Raw genomic sequence first — 17,497 nt, 5'->3', positions numbered from 1 at the left:
AGAATTTATCTTACTCGATAAGAGATAGTAGTGTAGTTTTTTTTAGGAAAATCATCCAATGATTTGTCACGCTTTGGACTACGAGAGAGAGTGACTCGAGCCGAAGCCCTAGTAACCCGCTACGTTGTCCTCAGCTCCGTGTCAAGAGTAAAAAAGCACCTAACACTTGTAATAATTAAGGAAATATTGGGTAATTATAACTACACAATTTGGTGCAATTAAAGCCATAAATATTATGTTAGGTATACTACAACTGCAAGTCGGTGCAAAATGTTTTAAACAATATAAGTATTAAGGCTACTGAGCAGTCAAAACGTTGTTATCACATCAATAGCATTAAGATAACTCAAGTGTTCGATAGCAGTGTAAAAAGCCAAGTTCAAAATTGGGTAAGTACTTTATTGGTAACACGAATAAACCTGATATAGTAAGTAGATATACTGGATAAATCTAGCTTCTACCGAATATTATTATAGGAATATTTTAATATTGATTAATCTAAATCTTATTTGATAAACTTTCGCTTTGCATTTCTCTGAGCCCATGAAGGTGCAAAAAAACGAAAAAAATAAATTATTCGCGACGGAAAATGTCCATTCAGTTTTGTTTAATATTTTGAGGTCAACCCATAAATGAGGTATTATACAAAGTAATGCTGGCATGCCAAAAAAAGAAATGTGTGACAAATTTAATGTACCTACTTAATTAATAGAAGGCTCTATCAAGCTTATTTGAAAATTGAAACTATTTAATTATACAAGACGTGTTCTATTTAATTTATATGTTTCATGATTAGGTATTCAATAGCTTTGTTAGGCTCTGTGCGCCACCACATTGAATAAATATGTTAGAATTTTAGATTTAATTATTTTGCTCTTGTCAGTCAAGAAGCTTTATAAGAGTAGAACAAATTAGAATTTTGTAATAAAATTTTTAAATAATTATTCCTATTACGTTTAATTATTCCGGCGGTAACGTACAGCAAACATTTAAAAGTGCTCAACTGTGCATAAAACTAAAAAAAAATATATCTCGCATCTACAAAAAAAAAAGAAACAACATTAAAAAAAAGAACACTAAATTACCTTCATTGGCTCATCGAATTTTAGTCGAGTAACAACGAAAGAAACTTTTTAATGGCCGGCTCTAGGTGGGCGCAACATACTGGCCAGTGTTAACGTGCCATTGGACGGGCATCCAATGTCAGGACCGGCCGCTACCAACTGCTGCAGCTAATCGTGAGAAGTCTAGCATCTGACAGCAAATTAGCGCTTCCCTCACCATTGGCTAAAGCTTACCCGTCGATACTTTAACCTCTTAAGCATGTTCGCTTAGAAATATTAATTAATTATCTAGCCCATTACGAAGGATTCTTGTTCATATTTAATTGTCAAACCATTTTTTTTTAAGTGGGGAAGATTGTCCAATAGCTTCTCTCGCCTTGGGCGAAGCGAGAGGGAGTGTCAGACTCTTAACTCTTACTGACTAAAAACCACCCCGTTCCTACTCCTACTTTTCAAGCCGAAGCCCCGGTAAACCCGCTAGGTAGTCCGCAGCTCCGAAACCAATAAGTATTGGATTTCGTTAGGTCAATAGACCGAAGAAAAATAAGTCATACCGCTCTCAAAAATCCATACAATATAATTCCAACATACTTAAATACGTCAATTTGAACTGATAATCGTTTTAATTACATAGACGACTTCACATTACGTAGTTTAGTCGGAACAATTAAAGTTCGATCAACTATTCTGGGAAACCACACTAATTATCACCCAAATTGAAATGAAAAATATTCTTAAACTAAAGCGTATATAAGTCAGTAAGCGAATAAAGTACCTATGAAATATTAGTGACTTTACGGCAATCAATGTTAGCAATCTGATGTACAATCAATGCCATTAAATACCTTCGATGCATGTAATTATTTGTAAATTACTACTGTAACAATATTTGCTTACTGGCCACTACCCTTGATGAACACTAGGTACGTACCATCCTTTACGGTAACAGTATAGTAACCCTTAGTATAAGTTTGCTTTTGTTTAAAGTAATCGCAACTACAGCGTGCTCGGTGTTTTGATTGGCCGACTCGAATAAAGCAACCAATCAGAGCGCCGAACGCGCTCTCGTTTAAGGTTATTCATTCGTTTAACACATTATTTATTTACAACTCTTTTATTTAAAAAAATCTAGCAAATTACAACTATGCGCTCTCTTATATATTTCAAACCATCCTTTTTTCAAATTTCATTATAATCGAGTCAGCAGTTTAGTCAGAATATTGCTACAAACGGACAAACTGTTTTGGCCCCATACTAGGGAGGGATCAATAAATGCCTAGACATATCTGCATAGCAATTTCGCTATTTCATCATGAGCATTTATACTGGTTGAACGTGGAAAATTAGATCTTGACGTCATATGAATTTGCTATATTCAATTATACTCTATGATCAATTTGCTCGCTAATCATTCGATATTTTGCTATTTAAGTATAGGTGCAGCTCTAATAAATCGATGTCAATTATTGCGATGGTTAAGCATGAGTTTTAATATTTAGTAAAGTAGCTATGGCTGGGTTAACGTGCAAAATTACAGAGTTGAACGTCTAAAATTGGGTAAGAAATCAAACACTCACTAGCTCATGAAAACAATTTATTTTTAAAGCAAATCGATTTGAAATTATGATTAGAGATTGTACTACATATTGCAACCTTTTTTTACTTTCACTCTTATTTGGAACTTACAACATAAATTGTGAAAAGTGGGTGTATATTGTACAGTGGCATTACATGCCATAATGTGCATCTCTGCCTATCCCTTCGAGGATTAAAGGCGTGATGATATGTATGTATGTATGCATTTTTAAAGACTACAAAAATTCTAATCTCTACAATAAACTAAGCTAACATTAGATAAAACCAAGAAAAACACCTAGGTATTAGGCCTCTTAAACTTCACAAACTTCCTAACCTGTATATGATATTACCTATGCAGTTTTTCCTACTTCGTATATTTTATATGACTAGTTGACGTATTGATTGCAATTTCTGGGAACCTACCCTTGAACGGACAGGTTGTTAGGCGGCTGATAGCTAAACGATGACACATTGTCACTGGACTTAGTTACCTATACCTAAGTACGATAATAATATGATAAGATGCCCTAATCCTCCATATTCTAGGTACAGAATAAAGACAAAATATTTGAGACTAAGTTATAAAGTAGGTAGTTAGTATTAAGATGTTTTTCTTTTAAAATAAGTAGCAATACACAGATAAATATGTAAATTCATGGACTCTGCAATAATGTACTGTATCAAGGTCCAATTTGAATTGGCATTTATTTTGCTACATTAAGCAGCATTATGTAATATGATTAAAAATGCAAACAAAGAAGTCTTCATTGACTTAATGGAAAACTGCATAATATGTAGTTTAAAAGTACCTAAGTACTTATTGTTGACATACGTAATCAACATATTCGGCCGGGTCTTAAAGACACCCGGGTTATGGTCATTCCCCTCGCGACAAACACATAATCCGACAAAGATTTTCACTTCTTAGTGGTTTTAATGATACCTAGCGGGTTTACCGGGGTTCCGGGCTCCGGGCTCCGGGTAAGAACATTTACAACATTTTTTTGAACAATTAGGAGTAGAAACGGGGTGATTTTTAGTTTTTAGTCAGTAAGAGTGGCGCGATTAAGTTTTAGTCAGCGCGCCAACCGTACAGTCAATGTGAATTTTTATGAATAACAAAATGACGAGCAAGTCATTGTTAGATATGGATTAATAATTATTGTAGTAGGTAAGTAATTAATAATTATTACACGATAAAAACGTGTATAGGTAAAACTATTATAGGTACCTAGACTGCAAGGGGTCTCAGTATCGATTAATTATATTATCTACAGAGGCCAATAAACATTTACCTATCGACTTTTTCCTTAATCAAATAATGTAAGAAATCTTTTTTTTTCGCCTTGGACAAGACGAGAGGGAGTATCAGACCCTTACTAAAAACCACCCCGTTCGTTCCTACTCCTGCTTTTCGAGCCAGAGCCCCGGTAACCCGCTAAGCAGTCCGCAGCTCCGGGTCGTTATAATCATGCTTAGCACGGAGATTTGAAAGAGCATGTTTCATCTTAATCATATCCGCCACAACTGGCCACAAGACATCACTACTACTAAACATAGGCCTCCCCCAGTAAGTTCCAGATCGATCGCTTGGAAGGAACTTTGGAACTGGAAGAGATCAGCATTTACTGGCTCTCCATGAAACCTTTTTCAAGTCATTAGTGCTTTTTTTCTTCTTCTTACTAAGATAATAAAAAAGCTACCTAAATGTGTTCGAGTGTGTACGCTGTGGCTTCAAAACATTCTTGTATTATTTTTATCGAAACTTTTGCACATACCTACACACATATTACCTATACAGCTACATATAGGTATTATGGTCAGGTTATCACACGCTGTTACTAAGCATTACCTGTTTATTGAGAATTGGAGGGAACTCCCAAGATCAATAATGATATGATGTCAGATATGATATGAGTTACGTAGTACCTATTATTTGATTTATTATTTATTAAGGTAAATATCAACAATACGTGTCAAATGAAAGTACCTTGGAGCATTATCAATGTAAAACAGGAAGAGAACCTTCGTGCACGAGAGGCAACTAGGCAAGCGTAACTACATACGAGCGAGCGTAAAGGCAAGTACAATGTCACTTTTCTGAATTATACCTATATACTGTCAGATTACTTAGACACCACTGAGAAACTGTGAGCCTGAGCTTATAATTGCTAATTACGTATAAGTGTATAAGTTTGAAATCGCCAACCCGCATTGAGCGTGATGATCAATGCACAAACCATCTCCATGCAAGAAGAGGCCATTGGTCAGCAGCAGCCACATATAGGCTATTGATGTGATGTGACATATTAAATTACATAATTGCATAATATTAAAAATGTACATAAAAAGTAATATGAATGACTTTACTCGAATGTTTATCAATAGGGACATAACAATAAGTCAGTAACGTAATTACTGCAATAAAGCAACGTTCCGACTGTGTGAGATAAGATACGTACTTACATTTTTTTTTTTTTTGTATTTATATTTTGTTTTACAAGTACATGAGCTATATTTAACAGAGACTAGCTTCTAAGGAAACGAACGTTAAACCTTCTGATTTGAATCTTCCCCATCCCCGATTTCTCAATAACTAATAACCCTTAAATTCTTAACTTCCAAGCAACCTTGTAACGCGTGTAGTGCTGGTGGTGGTCATACCATAAAAAAAAGCGCCAGTTATGTATTTACGAAAGAGCAAAGAAAAGGAGCACTCGATCAACGACTGCCTCGTTGGTCGAGTAGCACGGAGCCTGGAATTGTGTTCAATAATGGCAATAGGTTCACCCCCTATTCCATGGAACTTATAACACAAATAGTGAAAAGTGGGTGTACATTGTACAGTGGCATTACTTACATGCCGTAATGTGCAGGTGCCTCTGCCTACCCCTTTGGGGATAAAAGGCGTGACGTTGCAACAGCAAGGAAACGTAAAATCTGTGCCTATCAAAAGAAGTTTGATTTGACTTGTAAATCCCGATACATTGTTAATAAAAAAAAAATCAAATAGCGTAACTCCCTTAAAATTAATCCTACTCTAATATTATCCGGGTAGATTCTATCGACAACTTAACAAAACGGACTTAAGTATTTTCAACACAACACATAAAATATAATATGTTTTTAAACATGTAATCACGACCAGATTTTATATAATTTTAATGAGATTTAATAACATAACATCACGCCTTCAATAAGCGTTAAGCAGAGGAGCACATGATATACTAAATGTAATATCCACTTTTCACCACCTATAAGTCTAAAACAGTAAAACATTAAAAAATGTACTCACATTGTAAAAAAAGGACACAAAATAAGCCACCCACGATAATAAATACAAATACACTCTATGAATCAAATTGAAAATATATCCCACACACTGTCTCATTTTCAACACATGTATCACATTTTAGCAACAAACATTCATTTATTAACCGACTTAAAAAAAGAAGGAGGTTGTGTTATTTAAGTATTTATGTACAACACATTCATGACCGCTCGAGTGAAACACAAATATAACAATGAATACACCGCTCAGTTGATAGCGAAAGCTATCTAATCTTTCAATACGATATCAATAAAAGTTTGACGACATGTCGATGTGACGTGGGCCCTAGACCTTCGCTGTTACAGTTTAGTTTTCGTCGGCCATGTTATCGGCCGTTTCGAAATATTTAGAATGAAACTTTGTTAGGTAAACAACATGGTCGTATCATGTCATTCATGAGAAATGAGACTGATTTGGGATTTAAGTGGAGGAGTTAATTAGAAAAGGTATTAACAGAATCATTCAGTGTTAGACGCACATGTCGTGGTTTTGTTTAAAAGTTAATTAAGTATGTAAATTATGTAATAATGTTAATTAGGTATTCCCCGAAAGGCTAAGCAGAAACCTAGGAGTATGTATCTAGTTAGGTAACTAGATGTATGTATCTAGTTAGGTAAATAGATACATACTCCTAGGTTTCTATAAGTTCCTAGGTAGGTACCTAGGAACTTATAATTCGTACTACAAATCCCGCCAGTTATTGTTTCTTTTATTATAAGATTGCTATGAATAACGGAATAATTCTTATTATGGCATGGGGGTAAATAATCGAGCAGATACGGCCTGATGATAAGGGTGGTAAGCAATCAGCACATGCAACACCAAAGGAGAGCACCCGGCCTTTTATATGCATTTGGAGATTTGGCGATTAGGGTGATTTGCGGATGAGGAAGAGATTTCAACCTCCAGTGACAATCGGTTTCGGTTACGGCGCCTAGTCAAAAACATGCTACTTTTGCACAACACTACGTTAGCCAGAGAGTCACTGCTATCTAGCAGCTACATTTACGTTAGACATTCATTTATATTCGAAAATTTCAGGAAACTTTTTAATAACCTTGCGACCTCCAACCATTTAATGAGTGTTATTTCTTTAGTAACGATTATGTATGGAAAACAATGTCTAATATGAAATAACACTCAAATACTGAGTGTGGCAGAGGTTGTAACAATCGTACAATCAGAACAGACGAAAGGTGCTTGAAGTAACAAATGATTGCATACCTCTCATGTTGAGAAGATCAGCCACAGTGCAACATTCAAAAGCACCAATCAAAATCTTGAACCTGAAGATTTTTCCAAAGTTAGAATTGTATAGAGTTTTCAGTACATTTATTTATAATAGAAAGAATATATTACAAGTTCCAAGTCTATAACATGTTGGTGTAGTTTGATATTTATTGCTGGTATTCTATGATTTTTTTTTTATAATATAGCTTATGTGAAGCACATAAGGTCCCTATTCAATAAAACCAATTTTGTATTGTTTTTAAACAGAATTTATTTAATAAAAACTTACCTATAACTGACTGCTATTCATTGTGTGTTCCCTTATTTTTATTCTTGATTAAAAAATTAAACTTATTTCACCTGCAAACATGCATAGTTATTATGGCAACTCAAGAAATGTGTTTGACAAAAAAATTAATACACCAACTATAAAGAATTTAAAAAAAACAAATAGATTGATGAAGATCTTACCTTAATCTATAAAACTTTTCAAATATGGCCAACACTCAAACAATCATGACATCACCGGAACATAGATTTACATATTTTTATTGTATCTCATATACTGGCTTTCATGTAGTCAACAAGTTAATTTTCTATTAAACAATAAAATATTCTCTATAACCCATACTCCAAAGGCAAATTAAGCCTAATCAAAGGAGTTATAAGCCCCAAGAAGGTTACAATAATATTCTTAGATTTATTTTTAAAAGCGGCCAGTAATGTTTCTGTGTGGCAAGGGTGCATTATGAAGTAGGGCCTTTGGAATATAGGGTGCTCTTGTTGTGTTATTACAGAGTAGAAGTCCTTTTCATTGATCCTGGAAAAGATTTAAAAAGTTTTGTTAAATTTATGTGATTCTTTAGGTATGTATATGAAAGAGAAAAAAGGTACCTATGTTTACAGTATTTTTCTACAAAATTCTGATTACTAAAGCTGGTAAGGTTATTATATGTAAACTTCTAAATTAATTTCTAAATAAATATAAAAAAAATTGTATGTAAGATAAGTTACTATACAAAAATTGTATTTGGTAATAGATACTTACTGTATAAAGGACATTTTTCTAATATCATCCAAAGTAACCAATGTACCAGAAGAGGTCCAGGCGTTAAAACTAAACGAAGGCACTCCATAACTCAAGTTATAAAATATCACATATTCCACTTTCAATAAATGGTTCATACTTCCATCCTCACATTGAACAAATGTGTCTTTTCTTAGGTAAGTCTTAAGATTATCTGTTTTATCCTCCTTCAATGTCCATCCATCGCCTAATTTCTCAGATTTTTCCACAAACTCCTTAGCAGAGGCGAGAAACTCGTCAAACGTGATCGTTGTGATACTCATGGTTTATTACATCAATACGTAATTTCTTTCGACAATATAAACTGTTATATGAGTGCAGGATATATATGAAGGAAAATAAGCTGGCTGAAACTGATGTTGAGGATTAATTTCGGTTAAAATCTCTGAAGTTTCAGAGGCTGTTATGTATTCTTATTTTTTCTTAACTTAACGATGACATTTCGATAATTACGACTGTGGGACAAAGCTTCTATCAGGATTACATTCAGGTAATATTCGTTTCATAAATAAATATCACGTACTTTTTGAATAAATAATTAATTTCAGTAAACTTTACAATCAAAACAAATCGGTGTAACTGACTGACACTGACATTGACGTTTAACAGTGACAGCCTCAAATAAGTATTGCTAGCGTAGAAATATTTTTTATCACATCTAAATCTGACGGAAAAAAACATGTCGATGGTCTTCGGGATATTTTACAGCATTTCTTGATAAAATTACTATCCAACGCTAATAAAATAATTACATTCGGACCAGTCAACCAATAGAATAAGCATGACCAACTAAATGTCAATTTTATAACTGCCATTGTCAGTTTTGACAATTGACATTCCTCTCTTTACGTTCATCCAGCACGTAGAGATTTTGTTGTTTTATGTTTTATTTTATCAAATTATGAATTGTAACCAAATCTTATCAGTAAAGTGATAAAGAATATTAAACAAACCATTTGGTGCTGCCTTGGACTTAGTCACGGTTAGTTCTATTCAGTCGCAGTGATAACCTGAGAGATTCGTGTGGTGCGCCAGCGCAATATAATTATTAAAGGATAATAATAAATTATCTCTGTAAGTAGAAACTCAAAGCGAAATTGTATAATATACCAAGATGTACCATCTACACAAATTATAAAAAAAAAACAGATTATTTTTTAATTTACTTGTAGGTTTTCGCTGTCTTATTAGTCGGGTATTTTTTTATTCTTTCTCGCTAAAATGTTCTGCCATAATAATAGCTACGTAGTTAGTTACGTCGAACATAAATTACTGGTTTTTATTATGCATAGAAAATTAATGCGCTTGTCAAATTGGTATTTAATTATTTAAACATTAATAAAATCGAATATTCAGAAAATATTTTTTATGTTTCATGTTTAACTTCATGATTTTATTAGTCATTAAAACTAGATAGTATAAATAATTAATTATATGTTTATTTCTGTAAGATATTAATGTATTACTGATAGTGAATATAGTAAGTGGTCTTGTCTTGTGCTGAATAAAAAATACTCAAATGTAGAATCCATAAAAAAATTGCAGTGATAATTTTTTTAATCATTTTTTTTAATTTTGTTTCAGATTCCAACTAAACATGGATACTCTAAAAAAGAACTGGTTCACTGAAGATTGTGAGATGTGGCCTGGTGGCACTTTCTCCATTGAAGTTAAAGAAGTATTATATTCAGAGCCATCTGCCTACCAAAAAATAAATGTGTTTGATACTACTAAATTTGGAAAAGTGTTGGTATTAGATGGCATTATACAATGCACTGAGAAGGATGAGTTTGCTTATCAAGTAAGTAACTCTATGGTATAGGTATACCAAAAAAAAAACTAGATCTTTAAAATAATTTATTGAAGCTTATTTATACCAGGTAACATAATAGATTTAAAATTATATATCACACTTATAGTACAATTTATTTTACAGGAGATGATATCATTTCTACCTCTGTGTCTTCACAAGAATCCGGAGAAAGTGTTGATTGTGGGTGGAGGTGATGGTGGAGTTGCCAGAGAAGTTGCCAAACACCCCAAAGTTAAAGAAATTGTTCAGGTGTGTCTTTATTTTTAATTGTAAGAGATATTAATGTATCATATGCCTTTTCTTAAAGTTTTGCTAATTTTGAAAGGTTAAAAGTTGTCTGGACTGTGTCCTATTTAAATTAAGGTACCAAACTGAGAACCTACTTTTAGAAAACTAAACCATTACCAATATGAATAGTAAAATACAGAATTATTGGTTAGTACTTCACTTAACAGTCAAGGCCGAATAAAAATTCACTTGCAAACCTTGATTTAAGGATCTAATATTTCTTTTAAGGGTGTAAAATCATCCTATGACTTCTCCCGGCCTGGGTGACGCGAGAGAGAGTATCAGACTATTACTAACTAATAACCACCCCATTTTTACTCCTGCTTTGAGCCACAGTCCCAGTAACCCCATAGATTGTTTGCTGCCCCAGGATACCCTGATCTAAACCTAATAACAAATCTATTCTTTATATCAATTAAAATCCAATACAATACAGATTATAGAAATTCTTCCAAAGTTATCATCTTTGGTAACGAAATAGCGTCGTTAAAGATAACTAAACATTAGTTAAGATAACTGAACATTAGCTAAGACGGTCTGTCAATACCCCACTATTAATGATAATGTACCACATTGTAACCTTTTATCAGGGGGGACCAAACTACGTAATTACTTTACGCTGATAAGACTTATCTTGACCCAACAGGAAGGGTAACTTCTCGTTCATAATTATTACTAAACGGATAATATTGTTTTTTTACCTTATTGAGGCATATACACATGTTTATGAAAAGATTAATCAACCTGCACAATGCAGAACTGTTTCAAGTTTACACTTATTATTGTTACCTATACTGCACTTATGCTTACGTCTATAGAATTTAATGAAATAATGCTTAATAATTGAAAAATAATATAATGCTGTTTCAAGCTAAAATATCATACTTTCGCCGACCGACACGCACATTTAGCGTATTGAAAATGCTGATTATATTATAAGTGCATCATCTTCGTCAGTCGTCATAATCATATCAGCCACAAGACCTCCGGTCTATTGCTGAAAGTAGGCCTCCAACAGTTATCCGGAGCTGCGGACTACCTAGCGGGTTTACCGGGACTCCGGCTCGAAAAGCAGGAATAACTGAACATTAGCTAAGACAGTCTGTCAATACCCCAGTCTGTCACTAGGAACGGGGTGGTTTTTAGCCAGCAAAAGTCTGACACTCCCTCTCGCTTCGCCCAAGGCGGAAGAAGAATTAGATATTTTCCCCCTGCGAAAAAAGGGTACCCACAGTTACTTCCTCTTTAAAACTTTGCTTACTTAACAAAACCGTACGTAGAGTGCTGATTATTAAAAACATAATATTACAATTCCAGGTGGAAATCGACGAGAAAGTCATCGAAGTCTCAAAAAAATACCTACCATTTATGGCGGTGGGTTTCGACAGTCCAAAGTTAAAACTTCATGTCTGCGACGGTTTCGAATTTATGGCCAATCATAAACACGAATTCGACGTTATAATCACGGACAGCAGCGACCCCGTAGGCCCAGCCGTTAATCTATTCAGAGAGAACTATTTCATTCTCTTGAAAAATGCGCTGAAACCAAACGGAATTATTTGCTCCCAGGCTGGAACCGTCTGGAACGATCTAGACCTTGTCTCCAACATTCTACAAATATGCAAGAATCAATTTGCTAAAGCCGCTTACGCTTATGCTTCAGTCCCCACATACCCGTCAGGACAAATTGGTTTCGTAATTGGCTCTTTAGACAAGGACGTCGTTTTTGATAAACCTGTACATGTTTTTACTGAGGAAGATGAAAAAGAGATGAAGCTAAGGTACTACAGCACTGACATCCATAAAGCTGCCTTTGTACTACCAACCTTTGTGAAACAACACTTAAGAAAAGTTAGTGGGTAACCTGTACTTAAATGTGCATTTATTTTAGTATATTAGCGTCTTACCGGTAGGTGAGACGTATCGAATCTATTAATGAATTTTATCATATTTATTAGATTTTTAATCTTCGGGTGTTATTTGTAACTATGTTTTAATGTACTGTTGTTTATTCAAAATTCATTATTTTATAGTTTATTAACAAATGATATTATGAAATTGTTACTTAGAGAGTAAAATTCGCATTTATGTCCCAGACTTTAAGTCATATGGCAGTCTTCCATTAAATAAACTAAAAATCTATTTACTAAAATATTTAACGCATAATCTGTATACCAGAGTGGCCTTATAAAATATAATTTTATTAATACTGTTAATGCATTATGTGCGGCATGCACATGTATGTATTATATTAAGTAGTATATAAGTGTTATTATATAACGAATATAGATTATTTAATTATAATATAATACTCTCTGGTCGAAGTTACAGCAGTCATTATCGGTCTTTGGGTCCATTCATAACATACATTCCTTATCAATAACTAAATTACTATTTACTTATTAAATAATAATGAAGAACGTTATTTATAAGACAATCTATTCTTAATGACCTTTGTGCCTTGTCGTTAGATTTGAAATTATTCCATGATTAAATAAATAAATGGTGTCATATTCCGAACTCGACTAGTATCGGACTTGACAGCATCGCTAAAAAAGTCGCCGTGGACGAATACATTATCCAAAGTCTTATATCGAGTTCCATTTTTTTTTAAATGTCCGTAATTTCAATAAACAAAAGTTACGTACAAATAGAAAATTTTGCGTGTATGTTTTGGGATTAGGGAAGGGAAGTTGTTCGCATCCAATCGTAAAACTAGGTATCCCTTCATATTTATTATTTTATTTAGTTAAATAGATAATCTAAGTATTTATTGTCAAACATTCCATCTGAGTGTTCCAAACTCATTTTACACTGCATCAACTTGCTCATCTAGGTAATTATGTGATAAAGATAAATAAAATAAAGGAATCGTCATAAATATTTTTGTACAATGTTTTTGTATATTTTTATAAATGTTAAAATAAATCAGGGACAATAAATGTATTTTTTTATTAATTTATTTGTTTTATTCCCAACTCTTGCCTTTTTTACAAATAGATAACAATAATACTTAATATTTAAATAGATTATTTAGATAATGTAACGGTGGTGACATCAACTCTGTTTAAGTTTCTCAGTCTTTTGGGGACCGAAGCAACATTTAGCTAATAATCCAATGAATAAAATTAAAGTAATTAAAACTAAATACTCAATAGACATGAAGAATAAAACTTCTGATTTGTGCATAAGTCGGGCAGGTGAGGACATGTTAAGATGTCCATATTTAGCTGTGTTTTCTATGTAGTGTATAGCGGTCTCCATGGGCGGTGAGGGACGCTCCCACCAACGTTGGCTGAACGCTTTGGCTTGAGCTCTCATTCTGTAACATTAAAGTATATTTTTAATATTTTTTTAACTTAATAAGCTCATTGAGTTTGTAAGTTGAGTTTGATTTCCGGGTCAGGCAAATTACCTATCTAGTATTTATTATAGAAAGATGTTCGATAGGTATACGAAAGTTCTCTATACCAATTGCATGCGGCTCCAAGGAGTAGTTAGTGTCGAAAAGTTGATGTGACAGGCATCTCTACCTACCCTTTGACGAATTTAAATAGCATGATGTTATGTATTTTTTTGTTAAACCGTAGAATAAACATAATATTCAGTGAATTTAAAGATTTTGGTAATCGCTATAGCCACTCCTTAAAAGTGCATAAAAGGAAGGATTTAACAATTTCAATTCGGATATTCAAGATAAGTAAGTTACCAAGAATAGGTACCCTACCTACTGATATGGAAACTAGTGCCTGATAATTTTAATACTATCACCAATATCTCTTCGAGGAAAGATGCGAAATAGAAATCGGTTCTTACCCAAGTGACCCAGGTAATAAAACTACTTTTGCGGGTAAGTAGGTACATATAAATTACGGTAATCAGTTTTTTAAATCCGATAGCAGTAGGTAGTCTCGAACACCTTAAAATACCTATATTGTACTGTACTTACTCTGGCGTTAAAACCTTTACGAGGGCATTGTAAAGAGTCTCCTCATCAATTTCATGGAACTCCAACATTTCTGCGATTCCAGCTCGTTTAGCAAATGCAGCGTTTCCAGGCTGATCACCCAATATTGGTATTACCAGCGCCGGTACCCCAGCTGCAACGATCTCTGTCAAACTCAGGAGGCCACCGTGAGTTATGAAGGCCACACAGTTCGGGTGATCTGGAAATTGAGAAAATAATATTGGTAGGAAATACTAAAGAAATGTTTTCCTGAAGAAGAACGGTTTGCGCTTGGTAGGACTGTCGAAACACAGAGTTAAATATAGGTATTTATGACATCAGCTGATTGATAAGGGGACAACAACTGAAAGACCTATGCATTGTATTGTTTTAAGGCTATGAGAACTAGCTCGACAGTCACACTTGCAACCACTCGACTAACAAGATACCTAGGTAGTCTAGTTAATGCACCACTTTTGAACCGTTAAAACTATCACAGACCTTCGTAAAAGATAGATAGGGACACGAGGAAGTCTGTTCTATTAGAAACACTCTTTCAGGGACTCCCTGTGTCCGGAGCTGCGGACAACCTAAACGGGGGCCTACCGGGGTTCCGGCCGACTTAAAGCAGGAATAGTATAAGGTGGTCCGTCGTGGAAGGAAATGGATGTTTTCCGTCCAAAAAAAAATTAAACTCCTGCTATTTAAGTAAGCAAAGTAAGACCACCTAGCTATTTAACCGTCTCATTTGCTCAACTCTGAGTCATTTCATTGATTCATTGGATGAATGAATTATGAAAATCACCGTACATAAAGAATTAAGTACTTATGCATGTTGAGCATAACGGCGCTGATATGATTAGATATGTAGGTAGGTACCTAGGTAGGCAGTCAATGGTTCCACATAACTTCCTCTTTAACAAACGATTATTGTTGTAGGTAAACGCTATGCTCTATATGAATTGCTCCGGTTATTATTCTTCTTATTTAATTAGGCATTGTATCTAGGTAGAAGCTATAAATGATTATTAGTTTCTACAGTTAAGTATTTTTTTCATTTGTACTTGTGCTACATAATTAATCCATACATACGTTCCTTCATAATTATTTAAATACATGAGCATAGTTAATAACTTACTAAGCAAATCATATTGTGGCAGCCATTTTAACACGAGAACGTTATCTGGCAACCCTTTCATATCTTCCGTTTCCCACTTCCATAGGACTCGTTGCGGTAAGCGCGCGAAAACTTTCAATATGGCTTCCAACCTTTTTGGCGGTAAGGATGAACCACGTATTAGTGATCCAAAACTGAAGAGAATTACCCCATGTCTTGATTCTGACACCCACCGCTCGATATTCTGGGTAACATAAAATCTTTGTTAATTGGGGAAATTCATAAAATACCTAGGTAAGAAATTCGTTGTGACTTATTGGCCAAACAACAAATAAAGAGCGAGGCGCAAGCTATATTTCACCACATATGTAGAGAACCTGCTGTCTATAGAAATATGCTAATATTTATGGAATATTTTATGGTAGGTAATAAAGAGTAATATTTGTAAGTGTATATCCTCACCTGAGAAGGTCAGAGAAACTACGTGATTATTTTAATGAAGATTTTAGTCAAGAATGAAGACGTGACAAATTGGGTGTTTTGTACAAAGTCACATAGGTACAGAAGACAAATAGGCATTTTACATTACTCTATAGACATTGAATTTTAATGCTTTAAGAAATAACTAGATAGTGTGTGCAAGACAAAGTATCTTCTAAAATATACCTAAATAGCGTATTACCTAGAAGATGCAACGTTTGTTTACCTCGGGTAGAGGCTTCACTGTTTTGTTGTGCAGATGTATGCCTCCGACTTCAACCACTGACGGTGGTAACACCTTCACTCCATTCAGCGTGTGATGAGTGTTTACAAGCACAACACTTGCATTCTTCGCTATTTCATGCAGCGGGGGCAGCTTGCGACCAAACCTCGTCTCCACGAGTTTCTGTTCGTTCCTAGTTACATAGCTATGCCAATATTTATATAAGTTTACATTAAAAGCGTTTTCAAGTTTCTCAAGGAATGACATTTCATCAACGAGTGGTAGCAACATGGAGGGGAAGACAGCCGGATTGTCGTCAGCCCCAAACCTCGAGAATGCCCACGGTGTTAAGGCACAGGACATCAGAGCCACTGAAGGCGCCGCATAGTTGTGCACGATGCCCATCATGCAATCAGTATGAAAATGTTCACTTATCACCACATCGTATGCACCTTCAGCTTTTACAAACTCCTCGAAAATATCCGAATATAGAACCGTTTGGCAAAGTTGTAAATTAAAAGCCATAAGATCGGAGACTAAAGTAAATTGTAATGAGAATTTTCTTGATAAAAATGTGGGATTGTCATAATCTTGGAGGTTTATTACCTCTACGTTTAATGGTGCTAGTCCTACCAAACTGACGTCGCGTCGGTTTGCATGGGGTGACGCTGACGGGAAGAAGGAAACTACAGTGACATGATGTCCTCGTCTGGCTAGTTCATCCAAAATTGGCTCAAACACCATAAAATGACTCTTCCCTGGGTAAGGAAGCAGTGCCAAAATTTTATACCCTTCACAAGCACTCGCGATAATCATAATAAACACGATCGGGAGTAGCATCTTGAGATATTTTCGCACACGTCTGTGCCGGAAGATAGCCAGCGAGCAACTGCAGTAGCACATACGGACACTTACCTATTTATGGGCAATTTGCACATCTTCATTCATCTATTATTGGCTGGCCAACTGTGACGATAGATAAAAATACAGCTAGGTAAATGTGCATCATACAAGCCAATGACCACATGATTGCAATGAAGGATGTCTATCTGTAGGTGAGTCGCATTAGTTAAGGAAGCCTGGACATTGAAAAACAGCTTGATTTCAGTCATAAACAGTTTCAACCTTGTACTTCACTGTTTACCTTGATCTTGTACACGTTTAATTTAATGTGTGTGACGTGCCTAGTTGCCTGTGTGTAGGTATACAGTGTTATTAGCTAATGATCATAATGATACATTGTACAAGTACCTACCAGTGGCGTAGCGTGCCTTGGCGGGGCCCCGTATAAAAAATGTTTGGGGGCCCATTTTTCTTTGGGGGGGGGGGGATAATCGAAT

At 34.8% G+C, this 17,497-nt stretch overlaps 3 protein-coding genes across 5 annotated transcripts in view; 1 reads left to right on the top strand and 2 right to left on the bottom strand.

The window, feature by feature from the left end:
• LOC118265307 (phospholipid-transporting ATPase IF) overlaps positions 1 to 6,174 on the bottom strand; it is a 38,793-nt gene extending 32,619 nt beyond the window's left edge. Inside the window, exon 1 of the mRNA XM_035578118.2 lies at positions 5,938 to 6,174. Coding sequence (XP_035434011.2) covers positions 5,938 to 6,033 — 96 coding nt within the window. The 5' untranslated portion in view covers positions 6,034 to 6,174. The remainder of the gene's footprint in view (positions 1 to 5,937) is intronic.
• Positions 6,175 to 9,115: 2,941 nt separating this feature from the next.
• Positions 9,116 to 13,349, top strand: LOC118265262 (spermidine synthase). 2 transcript variants are annotated; one of them, XM_035578069.2, is made up of 4 exons: positions 9,116 to 9,272; positions 9,875 to 10,091; positions 10,227 to 10,352; positions 11,709 to 13,349. In XM_035578069.2, exons 2-4 carry the CDS (start codon positions 9,888 to 9,890, stop codon positions 12,252 to 12,254), a joined length of 876 nt encoding a protein of 291 aa, XP_035433962.2. In that variant the 5' UTR covers positions 9,116 to 9,272; positions 9,875 to 9,887; the 3' UTR covers positions 12,255 to 13,349. The 2 variants fall into 2 exon arrangements, with proteins under 2 accessions (XP_035433962.2, XP_035433961.2); XM_035578068.2 differs by having other exon boundaries at positions 9,128 to 9,364.
• On the bottom strand, positions 13,325 to 17,403 carry LOC118265260 (UDP-glycosyltransferase UGT5). Of its 2 annotated transcripts, XM_050705777.1 has the most exons (5): positions 17,073 to 17,403; positions 16,161 to 16,362; positions 15,476 to 15,698; positions 14,341 to 14,557; positions 13,325 to 13,713 (listed from the first exon to the last, which is right to left on the bottom strand). In XM_050705777.1, exons 1-5 carry the CDS (start codon positions 17,099 to 17,101, stop codon positions 13,449 to 13,451), a joined length of 936 nt encoding a protein of 311 aa, XP_050561734.1. In that variant the 5' UTR covers positions 17,102 to 17,403; the 3' UTR covers positions 13,325 to 13,448. The 2 variants fall into 2 exon arrangements, with proteins under 2 accessions (XP_050561734.1, XP_050561733.1); XM_050705776.1 differs by lacking the exon at positions 17,073 to 17,403 and having other exon boundaries at positions 16,161 to 17,066.
• Positions 17,404 to 17,497: the final 94 nt, after the last annotated feature.

The sequence above is a fragment of the Spodoptera frugiperda genome, chromosome 28 (assembly GCF_023101765.2).
Source record: "Spodoptera frugiperda isolate SF20-4 chromosome 28, AGI-APGP_CSIRO_Sfru_2.0, whole genome shotgun sequence".
Lineage (NCBI taxonomy): Eukaryota > Metazoa > Arthropoda > Insecta > Lepidoptera > Noctuidae > Spodoptera > Spodoptera frugiperda.
The sequence above is the reverse complement of the archived record's forward strand: the minus strand, read 5'-3'. Positions and strand labels throughout refer to the sequence as shown.